We start from the raw sequence: 16,224 nt of genomic DNA, 5'->3' as shown, positions 1-16,224 counted from the left end.
CACTACACAAAAAATAACCGAGACATTATAACAAAGGAACTTCCAGGAACCTGAATCACTTCAGACCTTAGTCCTCCATTTCCGTCTCTGTAAAATGGGGTCGCACAGACACCGGAAGGGACTGGTTCTGGAACGTTCGGGGGCGGGGACAGACCGGTGGGCTGCGGCGCGGGCGTCACGTCCGCCAGGATTACCTGTGGGGCTGGGAGCGAAGCGAACTCGCACCGTGGCCCCGGGATCTGGGCCCAGACTGGCGTCCCGCCGTCCCACGCGGTGGCCTAGGGCCGCCGCGCGAGGCCCAGCCCGCGGAAGCCTCTGGAGGAACGCCGCCATGTGAAATAGAAACACACATGTGGGCTTCTTCGAGCGTCACTTCCGCGCGGCTTGGGGGGCGGGGAAGCGCATTCCCACCAATCAATTTCCGCCACAGCGGGAGCGGCCCCGCCCACTTAAAGGCGCAGGCCGCCGATCTGGGCCGCCCACTCCCCTCTGAACAGCCGGGACGGTGCGGCGCCGCTAGGGGACGGCGCGCAGGGAGCGGGCCATTTCCCAGACCCGCCCCCTCGGCTGCGGGAATGCTAAAGCGTGGCAGGGGCCGGCCGGGGAAGCGGAGGAGGCGGGTCTCCATAGAAACCTCCACCTGTTTCCGGCCAGGCTGAGTGAAATTAGGGGCTGTAGCGGGGGCCAATCTCAGCCAGCTCGCGTCTTCCCGGCGGCCCCTGCGGGCGCGGTGGGTGTTGTACACAATCATCATGGCGGCGGCCGGAGCCCCGGATGGTGAGTGCGGAGGGGAAGGCGGTCGGTCGGCGGCTAAAGAGCTGCCGGCGCTGCGGGGGTCGGGGAACGGGAACTGGCCCTAGAGGGAGGAGGTGGCGCAGCAGCGACGGTGCAGTGGCGCCTGGGCTCATTCTCGTCGCAGGCCCGGCTCGAGGCGAGCGCCCACCCTCTTAACCCCTTTGCAGGCATGGACACGGAGGCTGAGGCTGTGCCCACCGAAGCGCCCGCACGGCCCCTCAACTGCGTGGAGGACGAAGCAGCGGCGGGGGCGGCGGCCGAGGACTCCTGCGACGCGCGAGGCAGCCTGCAGCCGGCCCCTGCCCAGCCCCCTGGGGACCCTGTGGCTCAGGCCTCGGTCAGCAACGGCGAGGACGCAGGCGGCGGTGCGGGCAGGGAGCTGGTGGAGCTGAAGATAATTTGGAACAAGACTAAGCACGACGTGAAGGTCCCGTTGGACAGCACGGGTTCCGAGCTAAAGCAGAAGATTCACTCCATTACAGGTATTCTAGGAGCTGACAACCAACTGCCTCCATCCCCCACCCCCACCTTCTAGTCCGTATTGCTTACGTCGTCCTAGAACTGCTGTGTTTTCCTTGCATGGACTCCCGCTACCCTCGCTGCAGTTTTCTGAAGTCAGTATTTGCATGTCTTTTATTAATCACAGAGGGAAAACTGGACCCGTGATGATATAGAGCTACCAAGTGGTGGAGCAGAGATACAAACCTTAAACCGAATTATTAGGCTCAGCCTTCTAACTAATGTTGGACTACTAAGGATAGTGAAAATCTCCCATGGTATTTATTAAATTCACAGCTCCTGGGCACTAACTATAGAGATTCTGAGTGGGTCTAGATTTATTTTTAGCAGATAGGTAAGTTTCATAAGGGAAGTTCCTGAAACATTGATATTGACTGACAGTCATGGTGGCCCTTCACAATTATTCATATTTGGTCACTCTGTTTATATTGATTTGCTATTTAAAATTACTTCTTGCCGGGCGGTGGTGGTGCATGCCTTTAATCCCAGCACTCGGGAGGCAGAGGCAGGCTGATCTCTGGGAGTTCGAGGCCAGCCTGGTCTACAAGAGCTAGTTCCAGGACAGGCTCCAAAGCCACAGAGAAACCCTGTCTCGAAAAACCAAAATAAATAAATAAATAAAATTAATTCTTTCTTAAGCTATTCCCATGTAGTCTGTGAATGCCATAGGAAAGTAACTTACTGACAGCTGTTTCCCTGATGCTTGGACATTCTCAGTATCTAAGTGAGAATAAGGATGAGGAGCGACTTGGAAGGAATGATAACGAAGACATGTTGAACAATTCTAAATACCCTAAGTCTACTAGAAGGACCAAGTCTTAGCAACCAAATATCCTGCTGGTCCAAATTCCCCCAAGTTCAAAAAGCTGCTAGCTGATGGAGCCAGTGTTCACTTCCTGTTTCGTTAGAGAAGCATGATGGTCCATGCATTTCCTGCTTATTCCTTTCCCTACCTTCCACTTTTTGTCAAGGTCTCCCACCCGCCATGCAGAAGGTCATGTATAAGGGACTTGTTCCTGAAGATAAAACGTTGAGAGAAATAAAAGTGACCAGTGGAGCCAAGATCATGGTGGTTGGCTCTACCATAAATGATGTTTTAGCAGTAAACACCCCCAAAGATGCTGCCCAGCAGGACGCCAAGGCTGAAGAGAACAAGAAGGAGCCCCTCTGCAGGCAGAAGGTGAGTGCATTGTGGACTTTCTTGTTGGTCCTGGGAAGTCGGAGGCTGGTTACATTCTCCCTAGAATAAGATGCTTTTTGGACAGGGCCCATGATGGACATTTATGGAGCAGTTGGGTGCAGCAGTGGAGTTGACAGCTACCTGAAATTTGCAACTTTGTCATCTGGCTGGTTAGTGTGCCTTAGTCTTCCTTGCTTTAGGATAAGGCCTTTGTGAAGGGAGACTTCAGCGAGTTAGCAGGTGGAACCAGATGTGGGTTTCTTTTATTTCGTGCCAGAGAAGATGACCAGCGTTAGAATGAAGCCCTTATTCCTTACAGGTGTCTTCTCAAGTTCAAAAAGCCCACTTCTGGATAGGTATGGAAGTCAAGAGATTTCAGAGGTTCTCCTAAAACTGACCATTTCAGGAACCCAAACCAAACTGAATAAGATATTGACACTTTTTGTTGTGTGTTTATTGTGGCCCTTCATGACATAGCCTGCGTTTTATATTATCTCTTTTACTCATTTTTCTGCTTGTTCTTTGAGGCAGGGTTTCACTTCTTAGCCCTGACTGGCCTGAAGCTTGATCTGGATACTAAGTTGGCCTGGACTTTGTACAGTTTTCTTGTCTCTGTCTCCCTGGTGCTGAGTTTGTGGGCGTGTGCCATCATGCCTGTTTATAGGTGTGTGTTTTGTGTACACAACGCGGAGGACTGGACCTAGAGTCTTGTGCACAATAGTAGGCCAGAACTCTACACTGAGCTACCCCCTAGTCCTTTACCATGTAATTTTAATTTAATATGTGTTCTGACCAGTATAAAACTGACTTGAATGAACCAACATTAGTTATAGGGCCACACACTACAGACATAGTTCCAACCATGGGAGAAAGATGGTTTTGTGTTAGACCACTTACAATCCATGTTTCCTTCATAATCAAAAATGAGTATTTTTAAAATTTTGGTAGCAAAATTGAACAAGTGTGGGGACAGTTACATTTTTTAAAAAAATATTTTTTCTTTTTTTCTTTTTAAATATTTATTTATTATGTGTACAATGTTCTGTTTGTGTATATGCCTGAAGGCCAGAAGAGGGCACCACACCTCATAACAGATGGTTGTGAGCCACCATGTGGTTGCTGGGAATTGAACTCAGGACCTTTGGAAGAGCAGGCAGTGCTCTTAACCACTGAGCCATCTCTCCAGCCCTATTTTTTATTTTTATTTATTTATTTATTTATTTGGTTTTTCGAGAAAGGGTTTCTCTGTAGCTTTGGAGCCTATCCTGGAAATAGCTCTTGTATTGTTTTGTTTTGTTTTTCGAGACAAGGTTTCTCTGTGGTTTTGGAGCCTGTCCTGGAACTAGCTCTGTAGACCAGGTTGGTCTCGAACTCCCAGAGATCCGCCCGCCTCTGCCTCCGAGTGCTGGGATTAAAGGCATGCACCACCACCGCCCAGCGAAATAGCTCTTGTAAACCAGGCTGGCCTTGAACTCACAGAGATCTGCCTGCCTCTGCCTCCTGAGTGCTGGGATTAAAGGCGTGTACCACCACCACCCGGCTAAAAAATATTTTTTAAAAGACTTATTTATTAGTGCTCTGTCTACACGTTCTTCTGCTCGGCAGAGAAGGGCATTGGATTCCATTATAGATGGTTGTGAGCCACCCTGTGGTTGCTAGGAATTGAACTCAGGACCTCTGGAAGAACAACCAGTGCTCTTAACCTCTGAGCAATCTCTCCAGCTCCTTTTAACATTTTTTGATGGAAATACTAATATGCTTGAAAGAAGTATTGTTCGGTTATAAGTTACTACCCTAGATATCATAGAGAATATTATCTAACGTGTTTTAAAACTGCTATCTTTACAAAATCCCCAATACTCTGAAGTTCAAAACACCTTTTTATAGGGTATTTGTTTTCTGTTGTATTTGATGCTGGGGATTGAACCTGGGACCTTTTCTCTACATATAACACATGTTCTACTGCAGAGCATCACCTCTATTTAGATAAGTGTTGTAAGGTTGAATTATCATCTAGAAGTAAATATTTATATGACCCATTTTCATCCCTAACTATGGGGTCCTAATTTCTTGTAAGCCATTGAGGTCATTGGTATTTTTTGTCTTCCCTTGCCACATTTATAAGGAAATGTGAGTATTTTCTCCTGTCACATCCTTAGTGCATAACCCACCTTGTAAATACAGGTTTTGGGTTACTAATGGTAGCTTAACAGGCTTAAAACTGTTTACCACCGTTCAGGGACGGTTCTCCCAAAGGTGCTTATCAGGCATGACTCAAATATACTTCCAGTCTGTACTGCTTTGCTTTGGTGATGCTACTGGTTACGAGGCATAACACGACCTACTGAGGCTTCACTCCCTCATGAGGCTTTTGATGAGTGTGTTCCAGAATCCGAGGCTGATGTCAGCAGCAGCCCTTTGCTAGCAATCCCTGCCACGGGGTCCTGCTATACCAGTGAAGGCTTGAGTTGGCTCATTGCCTATGAGTGCTGCATTTCACTGAGTTTTACCCTTGGCCCATTTATTGGCCTATAGTTCCAGCTTTAGCAAACAGCTGCTGTACCTGTAAAACCACAGATGTAAAAGAGATGAGACGAAGGCATTTAGGGACTATGAGTTTGGAACGCCAGTTCTGAGATAGAAAGCAGGAGAAGTGGGCTTGGACACTTCTTCATGGGAAGGCATGGGGGAGTCGGCATTTCTGTTTCCAAAATGTGATTCCTTGGGTATTCTTTGTGACTGGATTGATGGTGGGGCAGAGGAAGACTTCTGCCATAGTCTGGCTCTCCATAATAATGGAGAAATGACCCTGCTTGGCATTTATACCTATACAGGCAGTGTGTAGTTTCTTTGGAGTTGAAAAATGCAGATCTTGCTCTCTTTTCCTGTCTGTTAACTTAATGATTAGGTTTTTCATGGGTGAGATGGGAGTAAAACATTGAATTAGTAGCCTTAAACTCCTACTTAGTCTGTGAAACTTTTATGTCTAATATGGTAGCTATGTGTGGATAGTTAAATAAAAATGAGAAGTTACTTCTTTATGTTGCTAGTCACATATAAAGTGCTTATAAGTCAGCGACCAGTGGCTAGCTAGCACAAGTAAAGGAACATTTCATTCTCAACATAAACTCCCTTGAACACATTTGCTCTACAATGTTAAGGGATCTGTTATCCAACAAACATTTAGGCTGCTTCATCTCTCTATTCAAGAGATAGAAACCTGGCTCAAATGTAGTAGAGTGTCTTATGTCTTATTTTCCTCTTTGTTCTGACTTACATTGTAGCAACACAGGAAAGTGTTGGACAAAGGAAAGCCTGAAGATGTGATGCCATCTGTTAAGGGTGCCCAGGTAAGCTGGCCTGATTTTTGAACCCTTGAAGAATTTGGTTCCACAGTCTTAAGATTCCTATAATCATGGCCTCAAGTTCTGTCTCATTTCCCTCTCTCTGTCCTACTGCCCCTCCCTTTCTCACTGTGCTCTTGTGCCTCCAGGAGCGCCTGCCAACGGTACCTTTGTCTGGCATGTATAATAAGTCTGGAGGGAAAGTGAGACTCACCTTTAAGCTAGAGCAAGACCAGCTGTGGATCGGCACTAAAGGTACTCTAGTTCTCAGCCTCTTTGGCATCCTGGCATCCTGCCTGCTTCTAGCACCCAAGAGCAGTGGCTCCTGACTGTGATTCTGCCTTTCATTTGGAGCCCCTCTCCTCATCATGCTTTGTGTCTTCATAGCTTTTGATTGTGTCTTTACATGCTTGCCTCTTGGTTGGCCCCATTCCTTTCTTTCTTTTTAGTCTGATCTCAGAGACCATCCTTCACATTTGACCCTTAAGTTAATATATAAACCAAGAGATCCCGAATATATGACCTAAATCTGGTCCTTAAGCAAGGGTTTTATGGATATATATGTAGTTTGTACAAATCAGATTTCTCTGAAACTAATGAAGAGAAGATCTGGCCACTGGAGCCTGCACTCTTTATGAGGCATTGAGTAGCTGTGACTAAGCAGTGGTATTCACCACAATCCCCATGGCCCCATCTAATTTTAGTTAGCTTTGCTCGTAGTGCCTATGTGGTCCCTCCCTATTGGTCAGTTTGATTCTAGAAGTGAAATTTCCCTAATTGACACCTAGAATTTCCCCCTTTGCTTGCTGATTGCCCTTTATATACATCCTCATCCCATGTCAATAACACTCTGCCTGCCCACAGTATCTGGTTCAGCCTTGCTGTTTCTGGGAAGTATTTCTGACCATTTCTACTCAACCTTTCCTTGATACCTACCGAATTTTATTTATTTAGTTATCTTTTTTTATGTAGTACTTCTTTATATAATTCAGGCTATCCTGGAACTTACTCTGTAGACCAGGTTAGCCTCAAACTCAAATCTGCCTGCCTCTGCCTCTGAGTACTGGGATTAAGTGCATGCACCATCACTCCCAGCTATTTGCCAAATCTTATTGGTAACACTCCAGAATTGCCCTACGTCCCTTTAGCTACTGCTAAAGGCTACTAGCCTGTTTTGCAAAGTTGCATTAGGAGCAAGTTTCTGTCTACCTGGCCCCTCTGTCAACTTTGGTCCTCGTTGCTGTACTGCTTTTTGTCTGTTTCCTAGACCTGTAAAACCATTAGTTCTTCCAGACCTGCTTCAGATGTTTCATCGTACCCTGGTCTAAGTCCTCGGCCCACTCTGTCAGCCTTGTGTACTTGAGGCACATGCTTGAATTCTACAGCTCATATTTTGCAGAGTTCTTGTCTTTGCTGGGCCCTACCCTGGAATATCTTCTCCTCAGTCCTTGGGATTAATAGTCTTCCATGTTCCCCCACCCCCAAGATGCCCTTTCCTAATGAAGCCTTCCTTACATCTCCCTAGCCCTCCACTGAACTTTTGTTCCTTTGAGTTGCTTGTGCTCCTCGAGCACTCTGTTTATGTCCCTAGAGCACTCACTGCTCTCAGACTGTCTGTCCCCATTAGATTCCTGGAGGTACCTGAACGTGCCTAATTCACCTGTTTGTGGCCAGCACTGTAGGTGTTCAGTGTTTGAGGTACATGCCAAAGAAGAGAATAGTGGTCCCATCATCAGAGACTTGTTTCCAAGGGCAGGTTTCAGAAAATGGAATCAAGTTTTACAAAAATAAAACTTGGGCAGGGTGATGGGGGTGTGGTTTTTATTATCTGAACCATGAATCTAGAACACAGATCACGGTTTCAACCCTAGGGAGTCTTAAAAATGACTGAAGTGTTAAAAGTGAGTTTTCTCATTTTCTGATAGCTAGCTATATTGTTTATTTTATAGCCAACTCTTAACTGCGTGGTCAGACCAAATTCTCTAAGTTTTAAAAGGTTTCTCTAGTTTTCCAATGGCTTTTGAAGGCTTTGCTCGAACATGCTATTCAAGAGAGCCTGTCATACCATCTTCTTTGCCAGTGAGTAGCAGCCCTGCCTAGGTTTTCTTGGTGATCTTGCCTCATCTTCCATTACTGAGTTTCTTGCTGATGCATATGGCTCTCCTCTGTACCTGGGTGTCTCTGCTTGCTGGCAGCCCACATTGAGAGCAGTTGCCATCATGTCCAGGAGGGTAGGTGCACGCAAGTGGTTTGGGATGGTTTTTCCCATGAAGTTGTGTATGTTGTTTGATGTTTTTGAGGAAACTATAGCTTAACCTGGCCTCAGACTTTTGGTGATTCTCCCACTCCAGCTTCAAGAGTACTAGATTTAGGTAGGCATGAAGTATCATGCCTGGTTCAGAGATTTTATTTAAGCTTCTGGAAGCAGCTGGCTTCCTGCTTTAGTGTGAGGGCAGAGCTCTAGCAATTTCCTGATGCACTGAGATTTGAGCTGTTTGAGAACTCCTTCCTTTGCTGTATTAAAGGAACATGGTCATGAACTCCTTGTACCTTTCATGGTTGATAACCTGAGCTGTTCATTCTGAGCTAAACTTTTCCTTATCAATGGGCTACCTCCTTAGTAGCCCAGAGGGTGGGTAAGTGTTTTTCTTAGGTCCCCAGGAGTTTTGTCACCTAGCATCAAAGGGACTTGGGGAAGTACAGTTTGCTCTGGGAATTGACTAAAAGCCATTGGCTTGTTTTTAGTTCAGCAAGAAGCTGCTGTAAAGTGAATGTCCCAGCAGCTAACTGGCCTCTCTACGAGTACTTTGCTGAGTAAGGGACTCTCAAGACTGCCACACACAACAAACTGTTGCCTGTGTAGGAAGAAGCAGGGTGAGACCATGGAGCTGCATAGGACAGCATGCTAGGCTTGTAGGCAGCTGCTGCGCCATACTTGTAGGACAGTCAAAGCTTAGTTGATTTCCATTATCAGCTGTGTGGTGTTTGCATTGTCCAGCCTTTGGAATTTGAGAAAAAGTCAGAAAAGGTGGAAAGTATTTGAATAGTCTCAATCTTAAGTATGCCGCTGTTCTTGCCTGTGTGTGGCTGCTGTTTTAGTGCAATGAAGTAGACATTCAGGCCCCTTCTCCCCATTCCCAGTTTTCAGAAGTCAAGGCCTATGGAAGTACAATACACTGGTAAAACCAGAGCCCAGGACTCTTAAATTTCTAGTTCCATTTGGTAACCTAGTTGTTTATTTATCTGTATTTAAGATCTTTCTTTCTGTAAAAGCTCTAAGGAGTCTTTTCCACCTTGATTTAACAGTGTTATGACAATGCCTGCCTGTACCTCAGGTATCTGGTGCTTCCTGGGTTATTCCTGTGGCAAAGATCCCCTGCCTCATCACCATTACACTTGTCTGCTACAGGTGCCTCATCTCACTGAAGGCCTGCTTCATGGCTGCCTCCTCTTTCCTGCCATCCTTAAACTTGTAAAATGGTCTTTGCCCCAGTGATCATTGGTGTCTCCAGTGTTAATCAGGTGAGGGCATAAATGTTTATGAACACCACAGTTATGTTTATGAAGGGTTTGGAAGTTTTGGAACAGGAAATAAATAGCCTTGGAAGCTTGGCAGATAGTCTTCCCTCCTGTTGCTTCTTTGTCGTGGGCTTCTTGACTTTGTCTTTTTCAGGTGTTCAAAACCTTAGCCAATTCCAGGTTTGGGTTATGAAAGCAAAATGGTGTTTTGAGGTGTTTTTTTAATCATCAGACTTGAAAACTACTAATAAGATGGGTAAATGTGCCCTGACACTTTTACTCTACCGCCACTGAACCCTGTTTTCCATTTGATGCTCCAGATTTCCTAGCTCCCTTCCAGGCTGTAGGTGCATTGGTCAGAAGATGCTGTCCCTCATCCCTAGAGGGCGTAGTACCTGCCACCTAAGTTGCTATATATCCAACCAGCCCTAGTGTGGGAGGAATTGCTGTGGCCAAGATGGAGTTGGGACAGGTAGACCTTTGAGTAACTGCTGTCCTTCTTTAAACCTAGAGCGGACTGAGAAACTGCCCATGGGCTCCATTAAAAATGTGGTTAGTGAACCTATCGAAGGACACGAAGACTACCACATGATGGTGAGTAGCCTCAGCCTGCCTGGCCATCTGCTCCTGCTTCCTCTTGAAGGGAGTGGATTTATAACGGGGCGTTGCCAACTGAAAAGTAAGCAGTCTTCAGAAGACTGTGGAGATCCTTATGTTTTCTTGTCTACTTAGAGTTGAGTTCCCAGTTATGGGTTTTTGTTTGTTTGTTTGCTTTTTTGTTTTTCTTTTATACTCTCCCAGTAGTCCAAAGGAGGGTATGTTTTCTCCTCTCCTTTTTAGAAATCTCTTCTGTCTCCCTCTTATTTGTTATACTTTGTTTTTAGGCCAGGAAAATGAATTGGAATGGGTTTTGGACTTTCATTTTAAGTTTTGTCTTGCTTATAAAAGAGAACATCACCTTAGCCATGGGGCTGTGAAGATACCAGAAGTCTCTCCTGTAGTGGTCTGCCATGCCCAGCATGTGCCCACATGGCCAGGAGCCCTTTGGGATATGGGGCCCAGGGCACGCTTGCTCTGCATGGAGCTCATCAGTTTGTGTAGAACAAAGCAGGCAGTTTAGTGAGCTGATAAAATGGGCAACTCTACAAGTGAAGTTTACCTGCCTAGACTCCAAAGTTGCTACAAGAGGCACCTAACCTGGGTTCGCAACAGTTCGAGGGTGGGTTTGCCTGCTGTTCTTCTCCAGGGGGCAGTTTTTTGTTTTATTTTGTTTTTTTCCAGTATCTAGCCTATAGTGATGCTGCCATATTGCCCCCCACCTCCATGAGCAGCTAGGTGTTTAAACTATAGGTAGGAGTACCAAGTCCATGGCACAGAGATATGTTGGACAATCTACTTGTTCTAGGGCAGTCAGCGAAAGGGACTTAGGATACAATGGGCTGCATAGCTGGTGTGTCCTTTCCTGCCTGCTCAGGGTCAGCTGGATGGTGCTGAAGTCAAGGCCATGGAACTGTAGTTGCTGGACACAGGCTCTTTGAAATTTCTTGGCGGTGATGAGAACATACTGGGGCTTCCTTTGGGGCCATCAGGCAGCCTCTACTGCCTGTAATATTCTCTGTAATATATAAAACAAGATAGCAGACAAATTGGTTTTGCCTGCTCAATTATTTTTCTACTTTAACAGTTGATACTGATAATTTTAGCCTGACCCTTTCACTCCCTTTTTTTTGTTGTTTTGTTTTGTTTTGTTTCTCTGTGGTTTTGGAGCCTATCCTGGAACTAGCTCTTGTAGACCAGGCTTGTCTCGAACTCACAGAGATCCGCCTGCCTCTGCCTCCCAAGTGCTGGGATTAAAGGCGTGCACCACCACCGCCCGGCCCTTTCACTCCCTTTTGAAACATTTGTTTGAACAGTTTGACACTGTGGGCCTTGGAAATTCTGTTTTCCAGGCGGCCTGGTGATGGGGAAGCAGATAGGGTGAATGGACCACATTAGACATTGCCTAAGGAATTTGTTTCCATGAATAATTATTTAGAATTTAGTTACAATGTTCTGAAGTCATTTTAGGCAAAAAGTGGATTCAGCAGTCCCCTCAGTCTTTTTATTTATTTATTTATTTATTTATGCCATTAAATAGCACTTTTACCCTTGTCCTCATGAAAGATTCGCTTTCCTCTTCTTCTAGATGTCATTTGTCTACTAGAGTAGTGTGTCACAGTTCACAGTGCTCTTTCATTTTTAGGGTTATGTTTCAAAGATACAGAAAAGGATACATCTTATATTTTATACCATAACCCGTATATCCATCACCAAAATACGATAGTTGTAAACATTTTGTAACTTGTTTTAAATCTTTTAAATAAAAATTTTTTACCAACAGTGATGTTGTCCCCATTGTCTTCCCCTCCCCATTATTGTAAGCTATCATGTATGTTCTTCATCTGTCATTGCTTTTGTTTATACATATGTCCATGAACAAAATGGTGTACTGTGTTGTGTTTTTTCAGTTTTCATAAATAGCATCATGATATCTACCTTTCTGCAACTTGATGTTGGCATTGTGATCTGTCATAACTCTAGATCGAAAGGATGCATTCATATCTTTAAGACTCCAGTGTTTGTATGACTAGGCCACATCACTGTGAATTATGGGTACCCTTCCATACTGGTGGGTGTGTACATTACTGTCAGGATTTTAACATTTCAAACAGTGCACTTTAGACATTCATACCTGCTTCCTATGTGTGAGTGACATGTTTTCTAGGGCAGCAGTCCTCAAACTATGGCCTCTGGACCGGTAATGTTGAAATTACCTGGGAGCTTGCTAAAAGTTTTTTGGGCTTTGCCTCAGGGCTTCCAAACTAAAATCCAGGGGCTGGAGCCTACAATCTATTTTTGCAAGTCTTCCAGATAGTTATGATGTGTGCTGAGGTTTGCAAACTACTGCCTAGAGTTGGCTGTGCTGAACTGAACTTTCTCCTCCCCACTTGCCCTTTCACCCTCCCCTTTTTTTAAGTATAGGAGAAACATGTACACAATTTGCTTTTGTTTTTCTTCCCTTTTTAATCAGTTTGCGCCCCTCCCTCCTGCGTCTGTTGTTCTGCCTGCTTGGTCACCCTCCTCTGAAGCATCGCTTGGTTTTTCCTTTTCCCTTGCAGGCGTTTCAGTTGGGCCCCACGGAAGCCTCTTACTACTGGGTGTACTGGGTTCCAACTCAATATGTGGATGCAATCAAAGACACTGTGCTGGGCAAGTGGCAGTATTTTTGAAAGCACTTTCACCTCTGGCCCAGGAGACTGACCCAAAGTGAAGGACATTGCCGGGAGAGGTCTGCAGCATCCCTGGATTGCAGAGTTCTGGGACTTTGTTCACACACAAAAAAATCTCTATTCAATCTGAGGTGATGTGGTGACTGAAGCCAGAGGTGATGTACTTTCACCATTAGCTTAATTTGAACTTAAAATCACCGGTTCCCTTTCTTGCAGTCAGCTTACCATTTTTAAAGTCAGTATGGTGGAAATTAATAAATCCAAGTTTTGAACATGTGTGGAATACTCTTAAGTGTGTTTGAGAGTAGATCTGCCAGTATGCTGAGAGGGAATAATCAAAAGCTTTGTGGTTGTTTTCTTTGTTCTTTTTCTTTCTTTCTTTTTTTTTTTTTTTGTTTTGTTTTGTTTTGTCTTGTTTTTAGAAGTGATTTCAGCTGAAATCTTCAGATGTCTTTGGTTGCAGACATTTGGATTGGACTGCATTGAATGAGTTGGGTTTTTTTTCTTTAGTATTAAAATTGTATGCAAAATGGGGGTGGTTAGTAAGCCATATTTTTTTTGTGTGTGTGTGCTCATTGATTCAGAGATTTTCTTTTTAATGTTTCGCACTTCCTATGATTTTGTTTTAAACCCAAAGATGCCAGTTTCTCTTTTGGTACCTCATCTTCACCTCCTTGCCAGGCTCTCTCCCATGTGCTGCTGCTGCTGCTTGGGAATACACATGGGAATAACAACTGGTGGTCTCGGTGTAGGGGCTCCCACCTTCCTGGGGTATTCGTTGAGCAGCAGAGTATCTCTCACTTGAGTCCTGTGTACACGTCTTACCCTCTGGACCCCTATTCCGGGGAGTTCCACTGCTGGTTTGGTTGTTGACAGCCTTTCTTGAGCTTGGCTTTGAAACTCTGCCTATCACCACAACCTGGGACTTGCTGCTCCAAGGCCCCCAGCTCTGAGGAGCCAGCTTGCCATATGGCCTCAGATCACACACTTTCTTTCTTGGGAAGCTTCCTAGAACTCCTTAAGCAGTCCAGTGGTTGTTTGAATTATGCTTCTCCATTTGGTCCTCTGCTCATGCATTCAGTTCAAGTGTCCTTTATCCCAGGTTCAGAGATGCTGCCTTTTTCTCGGAAGACCTCTGACCCAGTGGGTCGGCCAGTGGTATTCCAACAACAGAGATGGGATAAATTGCTTTTAGGACCAGCTTGCTCTCCTGGTTTTAGCCCTGATGTTCTTTGTACATGTGAACTGCTGTCTTCTCCGTAAGCCTTGACTGACTGAAATGAGGGACAGTCTCTTGGTGGATGATTCCCTTTGTGCCGTTTGCTGTTTTTCTGCTGCCGTCTTTGCAATTCTCCTCTCACTGGTTGCAGGCTCTCATAGTAAGGTTTGGTGAGAAACCTTTCCAGCTTCACATTTTGGAATCTAAGCTGTTACCCGCCTTCATCCTGTGAAATGTATTCGCATGTATTCGCCTAAGATGACTATTCCTTGTGAGCCAGTTAATGACGATATTTATGCCCTTCCCTTCTAAGCTGTAGTTTGGGAATCCAGCCCACATAGACAGACTCTTGCTTTTTGTGGTGTATTCAGTGCCAAGTTATGCATCTGGACAGGAAAACCTACTTTGCTTTTTGGGCGTGTAAGTAACGTATGCAAAATTCAGCGTCCAAGAAACTGCCTGTGTTTCAGTATCTCAGTGGTAATTGTGGATTTTCTGTTCTTGTTGGCCTGCAGTCCCTGGAGAAAGTACATTTTGCTCCTTGTCCCAGCCTCCTCCTGCACTTGGCAGGTCTATCAAGGAAGTGACCAAGTGGCAGGTAGACCATCTTCTTGGCTTGAATACTGTCATTTGTAGGCCAATGTCCCTGTCTTTGAGACTTGTCTGACAATGCCACACACCCAGTTTTGGTCTCTCTGAGCTGACCTATGTGTCCCCACCTTAGCTCTGAGGCCCCTTCTGCCAGCCCCCCATTTTCTGTGAGGGTCCCAGTGCTCTCTGCCTTCTCTCCTTCTAGTACACGTGCCCTGCTGTGGTCCCCCTGCTGCCCAAGAGCCAAACTGCTTCTCACGCAGGCTGGTGTCATTTCATGAGGACCAAAGCCTCTGTGAGCCTTTTTATTTTTAGTACAATGGTGCTTTTTCCTTACTTGGAGATATTCTCTATAAATAATGTAAATGACACCTTTTCGTATGGAGCTGTTTTGAGTATTGCTTTCCAGAGCTTGAGCTGTGGCTCCTGATCCTGTCAGCATAGAAGGCTGCGCTAGAAGCTCTCAGAAGGGCAGGGGCAGGCAGTGCCAGAAGCCCTGGGAATAAGTGTTCAGATTTGTCTGGGTCACAGCAGTATTTGCTATTTTGTCTCTCAGTCCCTTGAGCAGTCTTTATATATTTCTACCATGTGGAGTATACTGACGAAATCTGTGTGAGCAAATGAAATTCTCTTCCCGCTAGGGCATCACAGTGTTTTTCCTCAGGATTATTTCTGCACAATTCCTTCACTGTCAGATAAGAGGGCATGCAGGGAGCTCTTCAAAAGGCTTCTGGTGGCATTACATGAAGCTAGCTGGAGGAGTCCTACTCATGACGAGGCATCCCCTGGGCTTGTCATCATGTAGCCACTCAACGGGCTACTCTCCCATCTATAGGTGGTACTGGTAGCCCTTCTGCAGGATTGTCCTCATAGACATCATGCCTTCCTTTTCCTCCCTGAGGCGACTGGGCAGAAAAATGTGACTACATAACCACTGCTGAGCCTGGGTCCCTCAGCTCAGAGCACTCAGACTCAAGATTTGCAGGACCTTTGTGAGATGCTTAATTTATGGTGGGCCTTGCAGATAGCTTTGGTTCTTAGGTTAGGTTTGACTGAGCAAGGATGCACTTTCATAGCATCTTGTGGATATAGTAGGGGCCTGGTAAGGCCTAAGTAGCTCCTTATTGCTGCTTTCTCTTCTGAGGGCCAAAGAGATAAACTTTGCTCCATTGCCAAGTCTCAGAAAAGTTGCCATGCCTCACCCAGAAGGTAATTCTTCCTCTTTAATGTGCCTGGAGGAGCATTGTGAGCTCTTGCAGTTGGCCAGCCCTTTTCTTTTCCAGGAGCCAAGAAGGGAAGGGATGGATAAATAAATTCCGGTGTCAGGCTTTCTTTCCACACATCTACTGAGGGAGCCAACTTTCTCTTGCTCCTTGCTACTGTTAACCTCTTGGAAAAGGACGGCCCCTTTGTCTTCAGATCAGGCCCATTTCCTTCTTCATAGGCCTAGAAACCTTTTTGAAGTCACAGTGACCAGGAGCCCTCTGGTTTGCTGGTGGATTTACCTGCCAGGCTGGGTGGTTCTGCTTTCTTGGTGGCTGAGAACCTTCTTTACCTTTCCTTCAGAGTTCTGCAGAGGTATCTGACAATATGTAAGTACTATGTTTCCTTGTGGTGTACATTCTGTTCTTGTTTGTTTTTAAATCAAAAATGCCTGTTTGGGAGGAGATGAACGTATTTAGTCTATTAGATTTGCGCTGCTGGATTTTTTTTTAATGTGTAATCTTGACTAGCTGTCTTATTGTTTATCCTGTAAGATTAGTCTATCAATTAAAGTTTGATAATTAA

The 16,224-nt window shown here is 45.5% G+C and overlaps 2 protein-coding genes across 5 annotated transcripts in view; one reads left to right on the top strand and one right to left on the bottom strand.

Annotated features, from left to right (window-relative positions):
• Ears2 (glutamyl-tRNA synthetase 2, mitochondrial) overlaps positions 1–359 on the bottom strand; it is a 27,834-nt gene extending 27,475 nt beyond the window's left edge. The window contains exon 1 of one of the 4 annotated variants that reach the window (XM_050143344.1): positions 195–359. In XM_050143344.1, the coding sequence (XP_049999301.1) occupies positions 195–333 (139 nt within the window). In that variant the 5' untranslated portion in view covers positions 334–359. Of the gene's footprint in view, positions 1–50 lie in introns of all 4 variants that reach the window. The other 3 variants (XM_050143347.1, XM_050143348.1, XM_050143346.1) reach the window with 3 other exon arrangements.
• Positions 332–16,224, top strand: Ubfd1 (ubiquitin family domain containing 1). The gene is given in 7 exon segments (XM_050143350.1): positions 332–777; positions 963–1,277; positions 2,286–2,494; positions 5,779–5,844; positions 5,988–6,093; positions 9,869–9,951; positions 12,516–16,224. Coding segments are annotated over 7 exon segments (1,317 nt in total). The 5' UTR covers positions 332–350; the 3' UTR covers positions 12,627–16,224.

Source organism: Alexandromys fortis, unplaced genomic scaffold (assembly GCF_014885135.2).
Source record: "Alexandromys fortis isolate MF-2015 unplaced genomic scaffold, M_Fortis_MF-2015_v1.1 scaffold_45, whole genome shotgun sequence".
Lineage (NCBI taxonomy): Eukaryota > Metazoa > Chordata > Mammalia > Rodentia > Cricetidae > Alexandromys > Alexandromys fortis.
Note: the sequence above shows the minus strand (reverse complement) of the source record. Positions and strands in the feature narration are given on the sequence as shown.